General features: G+C 48.8%; 6 protein-coding genes across 6 annotated transcripts; all 6 read left to right on the forward strand.

The window, feature by feature from the left end:
• The first annotated feature begins 155 nt into the window (after positions 1-155).
• Positions 156-1,381, forward strand: F4807DRAFT_55946 (fungal-specific transcription factor domain-containing protein). The gene has a single exon (XM_048003204.1). The coding sequence runs from the start codon at positions 389-391 to the stop codon at positions 977-979; it is 591 nt and encodes a 196-aa protein (XP_047855216.1). The 5' UTR covers positions 156-388; the 3' UTR covers positions 980-1,381.
• F4807DRAFT_55947 (uncharacterized protein) lies at positions 1,382-3,125 on the forward strand. The gene is made up of 2 exons (XM_048003205.1): positions 1,382-1,848; positions 1,942-3,125. Exons 1-2 carry the CDS (start codon positions 1,783-1,785, stop codon positions 2,908-2,910), a joined length of 1,035 nt encoding a protein of 344 aa, XP_047855217.1. The 5' UTR covers positions 1,382-1,782; the 3' UTR covers positions 2,911-3,125.
• Positions 3,126-3,363: 238 nt separating this feature from the next.
• On the forward strand, positions 3,364-4,941 carry F4807DRAFT_55959 (beta-lactamase family protein). Its single transcript, XM_048003206.1, has 3 exons — positions 3,364-3,532; positions 3,586-4,538; positions 4,607-4,941. The coding sequence occupies exons 1-3, from the start codon at positions 3,448-3,450 to the stop codon at positions 4,733-4,735; spliced, it is 1,167 nt and encodes a 388-aa protein (XP_047855218.1). The 5' UTR covers positions 3,364-3,447; the 3' UTR covers positions 4,736-4,941.
• Positions 4,942-5,678: 737 nt separating this feature from the next.
• F4807DRAFT_459540 (Clavaminate synthase-like protein) lies at positions 5,679-6,966 on the forward strand (the record flags this gene model as incomplete). Its single annotated transcript, XM_048001383.1, has 2 exons — positions 5,679-5,787; positions 5,846-6,966. The coding sequence occupies 2 exons, from the start codon at positions 5,679-5,681 to the stop codon at positions 6,964-6,966; spliced, it is 1,230 nt and encodes a 409-aa protein (XP_047855219.1).
• A 2,296-nt stretch (positions 6,967-9,262) lies between these two features.
• F4807DRAFT_459541 (uncharacterized protein) lies at positions 9,263-10,864 on the forward strand (the record flags this gene model as incomplete). The annotated part of the gene is made up of 8 exons (XM_048001384.1): positions 9,263-9,386; positions 9,443-9,462; positions 9,529-9,565; positions 9,617-9,684; positions 9,738-9,989; positions 10,052-10,173; positions 10,224-10,285; positions 10,335-10,864. 8 exons carry the CDS (start codon positions 9,263-9,265, stop codon positions 10,862-10,864), a joined length of 1,215 nt encoding a protein of 404 aa, XP_047855220.1.
• A 303-nt stretch (positions 10,865-11,167) lies between these two features.
• On the forward strand, positions 11,168-14,168 carry F4807DRAFT_56202 (exocyst complex component Sec6). The gene has a single exon (XM_048003207.1). It carries the CDS (start codon positions 11,334-11,336, stop codon positions 13,587-13,589), a length of 2,256 nt encoding a protein of 751 aa, XP_047855221.1. The 5' UTR covers positions 11,168-11,333; the 3' UTR covers positions 13,590-14,168.
• Positions 14,169-16,162: the final 1,994 nt, after the last annotated feature.

Below are 16,162 nucleotides of genomic sequence, written 5' to 3' on the forward strand. Positions count from 1 at the left end.
TCTAAGCAAAACGTCTTTTGTCAGCATTTGGTTGAAGCACACAGGTTCACGGCGCCGAACCGGAAATTTCCAGGTAGAGACACTACGTTGAAGAAGATTGATGAATGCCGCAAAACAATTCAAGTTACACCCCAAAACGAACTCTGCCGGTTTTGCGGTTGGACGTTCCCTACCTGGGATGAACTCTTCGATCACATAACGAAACACTTGGAGCGCATATGTCTACCAGTTCTAAGACTTCTTGAAGAATATCCTCGTCATATACGGGTGGAGCTACCTCCAATTTCAACGAACCTCGAATCTCAATCAGAATCGTCTTCATTATGTCGAGAACTACTGCCCCCCATCACAGATATGATATCAAAATATAGGCCGCGATGACCGCCTCATGTACCTGGTCTCAGAAGTTGCCTGTCTGGACGAACGCATGAAGAATGGACTACTATACGACACTGGTCTTCGCCAAGACACTTCTGCGATAAACCGCCAACTCCATTCTATCGAGACGTGCGAAATGAATATGGAGTTGCTATTCAATTCCAATGGCTCGCCCGACGTAGAACTGTTGAAGAAGATCATCACACGAGCTTTTCGTCTCGCAGCTCAAATCTACCTATATAGCCTAGATCCGGATTTCTCGGCAGAGAAGCCCCATTGCGTGGAACTAGTTGAAGAGATTACTACTTCTATCTTTCAACGTTTACCATCCGGGCCTACTGGATTTGACCGATGTCTCGTCTGGCCGTACGTGATCAGTGGGTCAGTGTGCACTGCATCTTCAGACCTTCGTCGGCTCATCAACAATCGCATCGAGGAGCTCGGTGTGGCAGCAAAATTTGGCAGCTTTAGCGGCCTTGTCACCGTGTTGAGGGAAGTCTGGAGGCGAGTTGATTCACCTCTCGATGTATCTGGTAACAAGATAAATATATCTTGGAGGCACGTTATGGAGGAAATGGGATGGGACTACTTGCTTATCTAGCAAGCTGAATGGAATAGTACCTACTGCAAGGTTGTGTGGCAAAAAGGAGTGTGTAAGTAAGAATCGAAGGCTATCGGATTGGTTGGCTGAATGAATTAGATTAGAAGATCATAGAGGTTCTCGTCGTGGGTATAAGTACAAATCTAGGTGAAGGTTCATAGAAGAAACGATCGAAACAATTAGATTACCCCTTAGATGAACAGGCACATACAACCTACTAATCTATCTACCTAGGCATACATAGCAAACAGTTATAAAATAAGAAATAATACTTCCCAGGGCAGACGCCTCTCTCCAGAATTTACGTTTTTATACGACGTTAGCGCAGCGCCGTCGAATCGCATCGCACGAACGTCGAAGAAGGGCGGACGAGAAAGAGCACAGCCGCTTTTAAGCCATCCCAAGGGGGCCGCTCCCGTCCAGTCAATCAATCGACGGCAGGGGTGTTCGCGATCTGCGCTAGGTTTCATCAGCGGCGCCTACTTATTGGAACCTGGGCTCGACGTCATCCAGTGAGACAAGGGACGGGAGGGGCGCAATGCAATTTACATTGGCGTACCAACGATAAGTAACACACACACTCCGAGCTGACGTACAATAGAATGGCATTCCTGGCGATTGTTAGGGAGGAGCCTGGCATCTTTCTTCCACGCCTTATTTTTAGCAACTTTCCCTTTGTTCCGTTTGTCTGGGCATTGACAAACTTGGCGTACTTCTGTTTACCTACCTACATAAATAAATGATTTCTAGCATCGTTTGATGTTAATTCGAGCCTTGATGAAAGAAGACATATTCCGTTCGCGATGACAGCGAATTGTACAAACGCACCAGATGCCGTACCTAGCGACGCTGGCGTTGCCGGCGTTGGTGTAAGTCCACGCCAACTACCTACCTACCTAACTGAATTCTACTGCTCAATAGCGCAAATCCGTTACTAACATGACACTCTCGATCAACAACAGGTCCTCCTATCCTTCATAATCACAGCCGGGATCTCGCTCGTCCTCAGCGCCTCGCTCATCTTCCAAGAGGCGCGCAGCCGGAACTCGTCGTCCGAGTCCGTGCTCCGCCGCAAGCTGCTGAACTCGTACTCGGACCAGCAGATCCTGACGGGCATCGGCCTCCAGAGCATCGGGCTGGGGAAAGTGTCCTCGATGGTGCCCTACCACTTCTTCCTCGTCTGGATGCTCTCGCTGCTGTCCATGGCCGTGCACAACGCCACCCTGCTCGCGCTCGCCCGCGACTTCCGCCGCGACTGGGTCCTGCGCTGGATGCGCCAGCTCCTCATGCTCGCCAACCTCGTGCTGTCCTGCGTCTACGGCGTGTACGTCCTGCGCGCCGTCGAGCGCGGCATCAACGACTCTACTTTCCCCGTATCCTGCGTCTGGGACGCCGCGACCCCCGACTACCCGCCCTCGGGCAACTACGCGCTCTCGTTCGCGGGAACCATCGTCGTGATCGCCGGCAACGTGCTCATCTTCGCGCTTTCGACTTGGTACCTGCACGCTCGCACTCAGCGCTTCTACGTCGTCCTCCAGGTCGTCGGTCTCCTCCTCATGACGGCCTTCGCTATCGGCGCGACGGTCCGCGTGGCGTACCTCGCGGACGCGTTTGCGAGCGGGACGCCCATTAAACTGAGCGACGACGGGGAGAGGCAGTGGAGTTTCGGACAGCTGTTGTCTGTTGGCATGTTGGTCCTGCCATTGGTGTCTGTTGTCGAGATACTGCGGGGTGAGATCAAGTGCGCGCCGCCTGTGGCAATGGTCTACGACGATGATAAGGGTGTGCTATTGGGTGAAGGTGGAAGTGGAAGTGGAAGTGAAGGCGAGCAGCAGGAACTGAGGGCTAGGTCGAATCCCGGAGTTAGGAGGGCGGCGGACTTTCAGCCGAATCCGCTTTGGGGGTCGCAGACGAATTTGTTTAAGAAGTGATTGGGAGAATCGGTTGTTGGCTGGGATGGGAAAAGGAGTAACATGATTTATTAATGCTTGAATGCGCGAATTTAGATACCCCTTTTTGCGACTGAACATGAAATGGTTTCTCTTGATACACACCAAAAATGCGATTATCAACGACCGGCCTAAAATCTAGGGTTCTGGCGGCGTCTTATAAATCTTGGCCGAATTCTTATTATATTAAATCTAAAGGTATTTATAGTAATTCGGAATACGGTCGAATGATCGTGGCGATGCTCGGATGCAAGATCGTCACACGGCCCCCCGTAGGGCAAGATGTGGAGACAGCCTCAAGTTTAGATCGAAAATGGAAAATGGTCATGAACTTGGAGGGCGCTTCCTAAATTTATAATCAAAACTTGCTTAATAAATAGAAGGAAGGGGACCATTTTCCTAATACGGTTTCTTGGTGACATTCGGGATCCTATAAATGATTACTAGATAAACCTCAACTTGTTGAGCGGGTCGAAACAGCAAGATCTATAGTTACTACGGTAAAATTCGCAACTGAAAATGTCGACATTCGAAGAGCAAGCAGCGAAAGCTGTAGAGAGTGGCGAGTCGCCGGGTATCGTAGTTATTGCGAAAGATAAACATGGTGAATATCCTCAGGGTCATATGGCGCTACTTCAATACTAACCTTAATCCAAGGGAAACTCAATTACTCAAAGACATTCTCTCGCAATGGCGGCACGGCTTATAAGGAAGACAGCGTGCTCGCCGTAGCATCGATGTCAAAACTGATCACCTCTGTTGCCGCTGCGCAGCTCGTCGAAAAAGGACTTGTTACGTTAGACGAGGACCTTTCACCTCTACTTCCGTCCCTTGCTAAGCTAGAGATCCTAACCGGATTCGCGGACGACGGCACGCCCATCACTCGCAAGCGCAAGAATCCCATTACCTTACGCCAGCTACTCACGCACAGCTCTGGTACCGCCTATGGCTTTTTTGACCCGTTATTAGCCCGATACGTGGAATGGAAGAAGCCGCGCCCGGATGCCGGGACGGTCGACGAGGCATTCGACCTGCCGCTCATGTTCGAGCCTGGCGAGGGCTTCATGTACAGCACCGGCATCGACCGGGCGGGACAACTAGTCGAGAAACTCACGGGTCAGAGCCTCGAGGAGTATATGAAGCAGAATATCTGGGAGCCGCTCGGGATGACCAGCACGACGTTCTCCCCGCGCGAGCATCCCGATATCCAGGCACGGCAGGTTCCCATGAGTTTCCGTAATAGTGACAAAGGCGTGGTAGTTGAGACGGGCGAGCAGGGCTGGTTCGAAAAGGGTCTCAAAGAGCCGTTCGGTGGCCAGGGCATCTATACCACTATGCCGGATTACATGAAATTGCTGCACTCGCTGCTCGTAGACGATGAGAAGGTGCTGAAAAAGGAGACCGCAGCTATGTTCTTCCAACCGCAGTTATCGCCCGCCAGCAAGGAGTCTCTGCTCAAGTTGATGAGGGGGCTCGAGTGGGCGATTGGCGAGTTTCCGCAAACGGACGAGTATGACTGGAGCCTGGGCGGTATCCTGATCGACGGCGATAAGCACGAGTTTCGTCGGAAGAATACTATGATCTGGAGCGGTGCTGCAAATACGTTTTGGGTGCGTTTAATCATATTTCCCTTATTACCTACGGTTGAATTTGGGTGCAGATGCTAACATCGAAGCAGTTCATCGACCGTACTGCCGGCGTTTGCGGCGTGTTCGGCACTCAGATCATGCCAACGTTTGATGCCAAGTCTAAGTCCCTAATCGCGGCTTTTGAGGAGGATGTCTATCGGAGAGCAGGTAAACTATGATGGAGAGAATAGAATTGCTCTCTTTTGTTCTCTTCAGAAATGTTATTGTAGAGAGTCAAGTTCTAGGATGTGTACGGACAAAGATGAATGCCATTGTAGAGGGAATTCATCAACGGCAGTTATGTATGTAATAAAGCACTATTTCATATGCACGTATAACACATATCTATTAAATGTGTATTTACGTTCCCTTGTCTCCGATGTCGTTGGATCTCATCGAGTTCTTCCCTTGGTAATGCGTTTCTGTTATCGTGGCCCGCTATGGCGTGCTGCGAAATTGAGCACTTTCAAGACGCCATCTACGTGTAATCGAGCCATCGAGTCTTTTTTTACGTCTAAAAACGCGTCAAGATGCTTCTATGCTTATTCGGACCGCCCCGACAGCCGTGTCTATGCATGATGGACATGACGTCGCCAAGTCCGACGACATACATGTAGATACTACGCCTGGTAGACATCGGAATACGTATACGAAAAGGGAAAAGGCAACCAATCAAGCGTAACTTTCGACCAGCGACGCTACTTAGGTTTGAGTAGGTACTTTACAAATGGTGGGTGATGGTGCAACCCTCCGACCAAGATTGCGTGCTAGGTATTGCGTGATTGAAGCCCCGCGATAGGTCGAAGTAGAGGGGAAGATAGGAAGAAAGGAAAAGGTAACAACGCAACCAGTACCTTAACCTAATCTCAAGCCTCGCTCATAGTCCAAGTCGGGAAAAGGAGACAGTGGTGGTACCATAAGTCGCCTATCTTGCAGACGATTAAACCCGGGGTAGTATACGAAGGCAAGTATTTAAGCTGATCCCTTGCATTTATACCTTATCTATTTAACAGTTTCTTTCTTTGCGTTACCCTCCAACTCAGATTGCTCCCCATCCCCTCTCCTTTCTCTTAAATATTGCCCAGTTAGAATAGAGCAAAAGAGACTAGAGGAAACTCAACCATGGCTCCCGCTGTTGATGTTGACACTCCGGTTGATGCGATTCAAGGCCTGAAGGCCCGCGCAAAACAGGTTGACCTATCTATCTTCCCAGACGGCCTTAAGACAACAGGTTAGCTAAACAGATACCTAAACGGCCTATATGTGGCAAGTCACTCATCACTAATTAGGTCAACACCCTCCATTGTATGACCAAATATACCCCTACAGCGCATTCCCTAAGCGCATCGAGGGTCCTACAGAATGGAAGGCGGAAGACTACGCCAACAACCCAGAGAGATGGGTTCATCAATTCTCTGAGGAAGAATTGGCCGAAATTTCCAAGACGGCCGACGAGTTCATCAAGCTTGGATTGCCCCTAACTGGCATTAACAAGGATAACTTCCCACTTCCGGGACTGGCGCCGTCGCTGGCTGCTGTGCGTCGGGAACTATTAAACGGAAAGGGGTTCATCTTATACAAAGGCTTCCCCGTCCATGAATGGGGCAACCACAAGTCGGCCGTCGCCTACATGGGCTTGGGAGCTTACATCGGCTACCCGGTATCCCAAAACGGACATGGACATATCCTAGGACACGTCCAGGACCTCGGCGAGGACAGCACACAGATAGACAAGGTCCGTATATACAGGACGAACGCCCGCCAATTCTTCCACGCCGACGACTGCGATATCGTCGGTCTCTTGTGTATCGCGAAGGCCGAGTTCGGAGGCGAGTCGGACGTGGCGTCAATCCACAACGTCTGGAACATCCTCCAGGAAGAGCGGTCCGACGTTGCCGAGCTCCTGACCAAGCCGATCTGGTACTTCGACCGCAAAGGCGAGGTCTCCAAGGGCGAGGACCCGTACATCCGGGCGGCCGTGTTCTACCTCGAGACGCCGGACCCGGCGAACCCGGGCCGGGAACAGCGGGTCTACTGCAAGTGGGATCCGTACTTCGTCCGCAGCCTGACCCGGTTCTCCGACAAGGGCATCATCCCCCCGCTGTCGCCGGAGCAGGAAGAGGCGATCAAGCTGTTGGAGGCGACTTGCGAGAGGGTGAAGCTGCACATGATCTTAGATATCGGCGACATCCAGTTCGTCGCTAACACGCACACCCTCCACGCGCGGACGGCGTACCGCGACTTCGGCCCCGATAGCGGAAAGCCGAGACGCCACCTCATGCGGTTATGGCTCGCCTTGCCGCAGGACGAGGGTGGATGGAGACTGCCCTTCTGGGACTCGGACGAGAAGAAGCGTGGAGGAATTCAGGTCGACGACACGCCCCCAGTCGCGAGGCTCGAGGGTGACTAGACCGCTAGTGTTTGTAACATAATAGTCTTTAGACCATCTATCACCATCTAAATTATTAATGAGACTACGAGATATACGGTTGATTCGGATCGCGTGCTTGACAGAACCTGAGCCAGGAACAGGGTTATATTTCCCTTGAAGTTTTCGAGCTAAGCGGGTGTCATAGTGTCAACTATGACACTTAGCTACCTTCACTTAGAAGTAGGTTGAAGCTGCGGGAAGTAGTCCTTCGAGATCCGGAGATGTCATTTGAATTAAATGCCTAGTACCTGTTAGTTAACTATCGATTGTTAACCCCAAAATACCTTCATCTAGTACTCAGCACCCAAAAAAAATCTAGGTAAAAAGTTGCCTAGACCTATTCTGTGAAATATTTGGAATCCTATTAACATGGCGAGTATAGAAACAGGGACCCCTACAATGGAAAGACAGAAAACACCCGACTGTCAGTGCCTGACGATCGATCAAACCAGTTTTCGTTTCCTCGAGTTACGAATTACGAATCACCTAGGATCAATACCTAGGATTGCCAGCTGGAAAGTTAAAAAGCGCTACACCGTAAAAGGCGATCCGAGGAAGGGTACGAGTGCTTTGACGCGTAGAAGATAGCCGTCTTCTTGTTTTGCTACTTAGCGTGTAACTGTCTAGGTAGTTTGCTTTCTAGTGAAAATTTCATGCTCAGCTCGCTGCAGTTCTATGAGGACATTTGCTAGTAGAAGGAGCGGATTCCTAGTTTCTCCGTTGCTACTGCTAGTATTAATTAGATGTTGGCAAATTAGGGGTTGATTGTATGGGTTAGGTATCTTCTAGTCTGTCTTTGATTTTTGTAAAGAGGTATGTAGCTAAGTTCGTTTCCAACATGCCGGTCCAAATTTTCCCCTCTTCGACCCAGAAGAACATCCTTGCCCAGAGTACTTTGTTCCATGGCGTCCACGCAAGGCCCACATGGGTCAGGGCATATATGAAGGTATATTATGCATGATAACTTCTCCACGTGAAGCATGGCCAGATAGCCTATGGATGTACATAGGTAGGAGTGACAAACGAGTTGCGATGCGGACGATGAGGCCACGATACATGACTACCATGTTATACAGAATATCTGTTGCGATGGCATCTTTCAAGTCGATATTTGAGGGATAAAACATGCAGAAATATGACGAAAGTAGGCTGTAGATCTTATTAAGAGTAGCAGATTGCATATTTCCGAGTCCAACGCTGTTAATCTCCTTACCCCAGTTATCGCTGAATAATGATGAACACTCTGACTAACCTGCTGAACGTCTTAGCGCAACCGCTAGTCAATCCCCAGTCTACCCCTAACTCATAACTCGTGGAACTACATACCTTGATCCCAGAGAATTGCATTTTTCGAGCCTAGTAGATCAGACCTTGAGGTTGCTATCTGCATGACATTGTTGATATCGGAGAAAAAAAAGGACTTGTGTATATCTTAGCATTAACCAAAGCGGAAAGCCAGACTCAAAAAGGGTTAGGAAAGGTGAAGGTTAAGGGCTGAGTCGGAAGCTTCTTCCCGTTGCTAGGTAATGGATCTTGGTGTCCTTATCTTGATTTAGTTATGCTGATGGTCCTTGATGAAACGCATTATTTATGACGGGGTCGTTGGGCAGAGCAATCGGGAAATTTCATGGATACCAATTCTGTAGGTATTCACTATTGTTGCCCCTCTACTGACCAAGATGTCGGGATGATCATGGAAATGGAAAATTTGAGAATATCCAGCCCCGTCCTGTTCTAACAAGGTTGCAGACGGCAAGACACTGCTAGAGTAAATGGAAGCGTACTGTATATAAATAACATTATCATGTCTGCAGCTTTTGCTAAGTAGGACTCACCTAAACGTATGTAGGCTGGTAGGTAGTCCGGGGAACGCCGACGACAAAGGTTGCTCATGGCATTCTAGGCATAGAACCATATATCGTAGGTGACATGGGTAGCTAGCCAAGAGGCACCTGTTCACTACTCCCGGGACCTAGTAAACATGGTCCTAGAACGCAGGTACCAAGTCCCCGGGATGAACTTTGAAGAGCCGTGCCTATCAACGCTTCTAGCGTCCAGCCCCATGTCGTTAGTTCGTATTATTAAAAAATGTGATTGTTACAGATTGAATTAAGCAGATAGGCCGTGCCCTGAAGATTTTATCGGCTGTTGTCTCGAGAGAGATCCGTTTAAGAATATCAGGCATCCACAGTTCTTCGTCGACCCAGATCATCGGATATGATGGAATGATGGAAAAGACTTTTCGGCGTGACGTCCGTTGTGGGTTATCGGCGCGATGGCTTCTTCAAAGACGCCTGCCGTCATTAGCGCCGGTGTGGCGTTGATCACGATCACGACGCTGGCGATGAGCTCGAGAATGGCGGCTCGTTGGATGTACAAGACATTGGGCCTTGACGATGGTCAGTTCATCCGCAACCTCCGACAGCTATTGTAGCGATAAACTGACATTTAGTAGTTATGATCTTAATTAGTTGGGTATGTTCGTTCCGTGTAACTACGAGACGATTGTAAATGTCCTGAACACACCGCTTACCATTACAGTTATTATCTTTGGCGCTCTGCAGTTGCATTATGATTGGTACGTATAGGAAATATCCCGTGAAATAACTGCAAACTAATTCCCACAAAGCTATGCAATACGGGCTCGGGCACCATCACGACGACGTCAGCGCCGAAAATTATAACACATTCCTCAAGGTAAGAAAGTAACTAACCTATTTGTTGGTATCTTCTAATCCCATGGTTCTTAGCTCCAAATAGCCTGCTCCGTCACATACAGCTGGGGGGTACAAGCGGCGAAGGCATCTTTTGCAATGCTATACTTGAGGATCTTCCCCGAGGGCAACTTTAGGATTGTTAATAGGGTCCTAATCGTATTCGTCTTATGCCAAGCCATCGAAGAAACATGCGTCGTTATCTTTAAATGCCAACCTATCCGAAAATCGTGGGACTTCCAATTAGAGGGGTCATGTCATGATCTGCACCCTCTTTGGTATAGCACCGTGAGTGAAATCTACCCAATTTGTTGCCTGCGATGCTAAGGTTAATTTGTGTCTTCGTTTAGTTCATCTTCAATCTCATCACCGATCTAATCCTATTCATCGAGCCCATACCCTCGACGTGGAAGCTTCAACTGCCGATTGTCAAGAAGCTTGGATTCATCTCCATGTTGTCGTTGGGGTTATTGTAAGCAATTTGGCTTAAGTATCCGCGACTTACGCTAAACGTTCGCATAGGGTGACTGTGATTTCCGTGATACGTATTGTATATGTCACGGGCATAGGCGCAGATGATACATGTGAGCATCCGATATTCTCAGGTTGACGATCGTCACTAACATCCAACAGACGAACTAGTCAACCCCCTTATATGGTCAATGGTTGAAATCTGCGCGCTTATTATATGCTCGAGTATACCGTCAGTCAAACAGGTCGCTGCGAAGATCCCCGTCCTCAACCATTTGCTAGGAATATCGTCTGTGGGAGAATCGTTCGGGCCCTGTAGAAAAAAGAGGAACTCGATACCGTTAGGTAGCCGAAGTCACAGAGACTACGTAAAGACGCAGAAATCGAGGACGCTAAGCGTACAAAGGTCCAACCCATTCGGCATGACGAGCCACGTGACGGCCGCAGCGATAGAGGACGCGGTCAGTGAAAGCGGTAGCCAGGACGAGATATTCCCGCACAAGAGTGATCAGAATGGGGTGATTAGGGTCACTACCGAAGTCCAACATAATGTCGAATCCGGCTCGGATAGTGCGAGACATTTCTCTGACTTGACCTCACTACATCGCCACGAGTTGAAAAATATCGTTGAGAGGCAGAGATCGACGAAAGGGAATGGTGGTGACAAAAACTGGTTGCGCCGTTCAGGATAGGCTACCCCTTATAGGTATAATTGAAATACAATATGGAATACTCGTACAACTCCAATAACCATGGCATGAATCAAGTATGAGAAGCATAATTCTACTACGTAGCAGGTAGTCGATATGGATATTTTGTTTCGTGATGAGAATAGTAAGCAGCCACTTGCATGAACTTATGTCATCAATACAGTTATGTAATTAAACCACGTTACATGATTATCTAATGTTGCTATATAATTAAAATATGCAATTATACGAACACGTCTTTAAAGTTCACCTACGTCAATTCGCGGGTCCGAGCCGCATTGAAACGATCTGAACCGACTAATTTCCATCGAACCCGACGAATCCTCACATAACGATAGCAACTTCGAACATAATCGGGCTTGAACACACACGTAAACATAAGATAGCTACGTGATGGTCTGAAATACAAGAGCCCGCCCGACGGTCCTAGTGGCGCCCCGCCGACTTCACCATGGACGCGCCACCCGTCAAGCTCTCGGAGCTTCTCCGACACCCAGACGACCTCGATAAGATCCCCGCGCTGAAGCTGGAATTCACGCGAAAGAAGAATGCCGTTGACTCTCAGCTACGAGGAGGGCTGCGGGAGCAACTGGAAACCACCCAGGCTGGAATGAATGGCATTACCGATGGCCAGAAGACGTTGCAGCTGATTAGAGACGAGATGATGAAGATCGATACCCTCTGCTCCGAGTCGCAGAACATGATTAAAGACTTTGCCAGCATCAACCTGGTGTCCCAGGCCCACAGAAACTTCGGTGCGGTGGAAACGATGGTGGAAAATCTCCAGACATTTAATGATCGCCTTAACAGGGTCGAGAACATGCTGAGGGAGGACGAGGCCGACAAGGAGAACATGCCCAACCTTCTTGGTGTACATTACGAACTAACGCAACTACGAAACATTCGAGACGATGCCATGGAACAGATAAGCCGAGCCGACGACCCAAGTCTACAATCTACTCTAGAGGATTACTTTTCGAGGTTGGACGAGGCGATAGACTGGTTTGATGAGCATGTTGGCCTAGTCGCGCTGAACATGATCAACCTCTTGATTGCGGACAACAACAGTTTGGTGGTTCGTCTAGCTATTATCGTCGAAGCCGAGGAGAAAAGTGATCAAAGGGTCGAGGCTCTGCAGGAGGCATTGAAGGACCATAAGGAAATGGCTACACGGTTCCAAAGTATCACAGACGGTGCCAAGAAAGTTAGAGGATACAAGGAGAAATTCCTAAAAGCAATTTCCGTTAACTGCGAAGGGCAATTTGCCGAAGTTAGAGGGGAGTTCTTGGACGACCCTACGAAGCTGGATAAGATGATGAAGTGGTATTTTAACGACCTTAATGCTGTCAAACAGGGGATGGTGTCCTTGATGCCCAAGAAGTGGAAGATTCTTAAGACATACGGGGACATATATCACCAGCTAATGCACGACTTCCTCGTCGGTATGATAGACGACCCCGAATCCAGTTCGGCGAATACGCTTGAGATTATTAACTGGCCCGAGAAGTATTATAAGAAGATGCGGAAACTCGGGTTTTCAGAAACTGACCTCAAGCCTCACGTCATTGACAACAGAGAGCAAGAGTTGGTTAAGGACTTCCGCCAGCTCATCATCAAATTCCTCGACCAATGGATCGAGAGAATTTTCGCGCAAGAAAAACGCGACTTCGCAGACCGAAATGTTGAGGGTTCTAACCTGGATACGGATGAGTATGGCTATTTCCGTACCAAGAACCTGGTCGACATGTGGCGCATGTTGCGGGAACAGGTGGACGTTGCTGCGAATTCGCAGAGAACCGATGTAGCCGAGGGCGTGATTGATGCCATGTTCCTTCGACTACGTGGCCGGCAGCAGTCATTCCAGAAGATGCTCGAAGAGGAAGCAGCGAGATACGAGGCTGATAAGGTACCCGAGCTAGAGGGCTTCCAGGCATTACAAGATTGGCTCATCGCTACCGCCAATGACCAAATGGCCTGCATCGACGACAACGAAGAGGAGAACCGTTTCGCGTACCTCTCGAGCTTCAAGCAAAAATTCGAACCCCTGGTCACGCCACAGTACATGGAGCGCGCCGAGAACGAGATCGCCCTGCTCCGCGAGAGCTACATCGACCTAAGTACCTGGTGCCTCAGCAAGTTCGCCAGCCTCGTCATCGCAGTTGATTTCGGCCCTGTGATGCCAACTTTCTTCACGCCGAAATGGTACGAGACGACAGCAATGAAGCAGATGATCATCACGATCGAGGAATACATCGGCGACTACCAGCAAGTGCTGCACCACTCGCTCGTTGACATCTTCATCCAGATCCTGGCGGACGAGCTGCTGGTCCAGTACCTCGGCAGCGTGCGCAACAAGGGCGCCAAGTTCCGGCGCACGGAGCCGTTCCAGGACAAGATCTTTAACGACGTGGCGACCGCCTTCGAGTACTTCCGCAGCCTGCCGAACCAGGACCTGAGCTCCGAGATCACGCAGACCTGGCGCGTCACCGAGGACTTTAACAAGCTCCTCACCGCCCCCAAGGAGCAGCTGCCCGACGTCTTCGAGGAGTTCAAGTCCAAGTACTGGGACCTGCAGATCACCTGGGTCGAGGCCGTGCTCAGGTCGCGAGACGACTTCGAGCGCGCGATGCTGAACTCGGTGAAGGCGCGCGCGGCGCAGATGGATGTCGTGAGGGGCCCCGAGACGATCATGGTTAAGATTAAGTAGGTAGGTAGGTTACCTAGGTTAAAAAATGGCTTTGTGAACTGTGGAAGCTGGAGGATTTGTAAGGCTAGGCGTTGCGATTAGTATAAGTGATAATAACTATGTTATCAATTCTTAAATTTTGTTTCTGCTATGGTAATAGAGATAGTGATACATGATGTTTATTGTCTAATGAGTATCTAGTGTGTTAGACTCGAGTATCACCCTCATGTCTCAAAAGGATAGATCACAAAAGGGCGCTATTTTGGAGGACTCTTCATGCTTCTTGTACGCTGCTTGGTTTCAACGTTTGTTATCAATTAGATGTCTACCCTATCCCTAACTCCAACTACTTCATCTAACTACCTACTTTTTGTCAGTAGTGCTCAGAGCACAATATTTCCCGTACGACAAGTCCAAGACTTCATGCTATACCATCTCACCTCGCGGAAAGATACGAGAGTTCAGAAGTATGTTAAGGGGATATCGGTGAGTATACGTTTAAACTACACAAAAACTAGCACGGTAACCAATCGCGTAACACCCGTACCTTACATATAACCCGCGCGCTTCCGCTTCGAGAATGGAAGCTAGAACTCCGCTAGGCTAAAAAAGAAGGGAGGGGTCGGAGGGGACGGGGCGTCTGCTGGAGGATTACGCATATATCGATCGAGTCGATCCGCAACCCCCTTTTCGGAGAAAGTCGGACATGTGCAATTTATTTTCGGACCCGGGGCTATACGGCGGCCGCCTATGGCCGCAGGAAATTGGGTTTCTTCGCATTATATATTGATTACTCAGTCCCGCAGGGTTAAGTTTGCGGCACTATCGTGAAAACGAAAAAGGGGCTCAGGACCAATAAAGTCAATACCGAAGGATAGATCGGCTCCGGTGGACGTAAGTTTCCTCGTCGACGTAGGTAGGTTCCACTGCGATTAGTTCATCTTGACACTCACTTACGTCGTATTCGTCATGGCGTTTACGTAATCCACCTCTCAACGTATTCGTCGAATACCTATGTCGTGTGCCTTCTTCAGTGGCAAGCTGCAATAAGCTTACAAACTGACTCAATATATTCCTGGAGCTGAAACGTAATGAGGCTCTGCATGACCTATTCCAATACTATGGGATGGTATTGGTCGAAGGGCTAGCTGAACACAACTTAGACCGAAAGGATCGGAAATCAAAGTAGCACTCCGTTCCCTGAAAGAACATTGAAGATACGAAGTAGCATTTGTTCCGCATATATTGATAGGCGGTCAGTCGGTTTCTCGTGGGAATAGAGCCAGTATCGAATAATGAGTAATCTCGGGGAGTCTAATGTAGAACCGTCACAGAAAAACGACGTTCCATGATCCCTTGCCAACACCTGACATTGTATTGTAAAGACTGATACAATCGGTCCAAACCAGGATAAACTATGCAGTACACCAGGGGAAATATGCATCTCTGACAACTGTACCTAAGCCTATGTCGGATACCTGGTCGGACGCGTACAACCGAGTTCAGGGGACAAGCGCCATGTAGGTAGTCTAGATCCACAAAGGTCGCCATTTCAGGTCAGCTACGCAACCGGTGTTGTAGATATGTTGCAAAAGAGGGCGAATATCGGATTCGGGCTGACTGCAGTACGAGATGAGTAAATGCTGCTGAACGGAAACCGGGCTGCTGGATTGATCGAGATCCTGCATCTAAGACTGGACGAAGAATAAAATTATTTATTCTGTAAGAGGTTGTTGCGAGGCATTGCCCAAGCCACCGAATTTCGAACCTCAAAGCAACGGGGAAGGAAAGAAATTGCCGGTATAACGATAGGTTGACTCGCGCGAGTCCTATCTGCCGGAAACAACACGCCCGTTGCGCCGCGAATGATGAACTACTTTCAAGTAGAACCCCTAGTTACACTTATCTCACAGGATCAACAAGCTCAACCAACTAGACGTCAAGTTCGGGGTACTAATCGTCCGGGTTTAAGCATTGATTGGTTTACTGCGTGACACAACAACAGTATAGGTAGTTAGTGACGCGAGCGCATATTTTTGCTCTATCGGGAACGTCGATGGCCCGGAAAGTAGATACACTGATGGCGTTGGGGTAAGATTCGTCATAATATGTCCCATGTCCCAATCCCATTGCGATAGTTTTCGATATAGTCGGGTTATACGGAAGCCCTAGCAGTATCAACTAGCACCATCATTAATTCTTCAATGCTTATGAGGTTCCGTTGTGAGTGTTGTAGATTTAACCTACGTATGTAGGAACAGAGACTTTGTCGTCGAACTAGGAGATAGATCGATAATAGTTCTAGTACTTGGACTAGAAACTAGATAATTTCGCCTCATTAGGACTTCCTACTGTGGCGTGGTTAGCTCTGACAGGACGAATTTGATAATATCGGCAGGGGCACAACCTTGAACTGGGAAAGATTCCTAGATAACATTATAATTTGACGATGCCAGATGACGTATTCCATTATAAACCTATGCGAGAATCCTTTAATCTGCGCGGTGACGGTCACGTCTTATCTAGATAGACGGCTATAAATTTGTCAGTATTGCAATAAACGATAAGCCGAAAAAGAGGGTATGCAATATCAC

Source organism: Annulohypoxylon truncatum (genome assembly GCF_022578515.1).
Source record: "Annulohypoxylon truncatum strain CBS 140777 unplaced genomic scaffold F4807scaffold_12, whole genome shotgun sequence".
NCBI classification, from domain to species: domain Eukaryota; kingdom Fungi; phylum Ascomycota; class Sordariomycetes; order Xylariales; family Hypoxylaceae; genus Annulohypoxylon; species Annulohypoxylon truncatum.

What these genes read in the sequence shown, in the direction of transcription:
- F4807DRAFT_56202 (XM_048003207.1), top strand. Translation starts at nt 11,334, where the DNA reads ATGGACGCGCCACCCGTCAAGCTCTCGGAGCTTCTCCGACACCCAGAC.
- F4807DRAFT_55946 (XM_048003204.1), top strand. Translation starts at nt 389, where the DNA reads ATGTACCTGGTCTCAGAAGTTGCCTGTCTGGACGAACGCATGAAGAAT.
- F4807DRAFT_55947 (XM_048003205.1), top strand. Translation starts at nt 1,783, where the DNA reads ATGACAGCGAATTGTACAAACGCACCAGATGCCGTACCTAGCGACGCT. An exon ending in CTGGCGTTGCCGGCGTTGGT is followed by an intron (nt 1,849 to 1,941) that starts GTAAGTCCACGC and finishes GATCAACAACAG; the next exon opens with GTCCTCCTATCCTTCATAAT.
- F4807DRAFT_55959 (XM_048003206.1), top strand. Translation starts at nt 3,448, where the DNA reads ATGTCGACATTCGAAGAGCAAGCAGCGAAAGCTGTAGAGAGTGGCGAG. An exon ending in TATTGCGAAAGATAAACATG is followed by an intron (nt 3,533 to 3,585) that starts GTGAATATCCTC and finishes CCTTAATCCAAG; the next exon opens with GGAAACTCAATTACTCAAAG. An exon ending in GTGCTGCAAATACGTTTTGG is followed by an intron (nt 4,539 to 4,606) that starts GTGCGTTTAATC and finishes ACATCGAAGCAG; the next exon opens with TTCATCGACCGTACTGCCGG.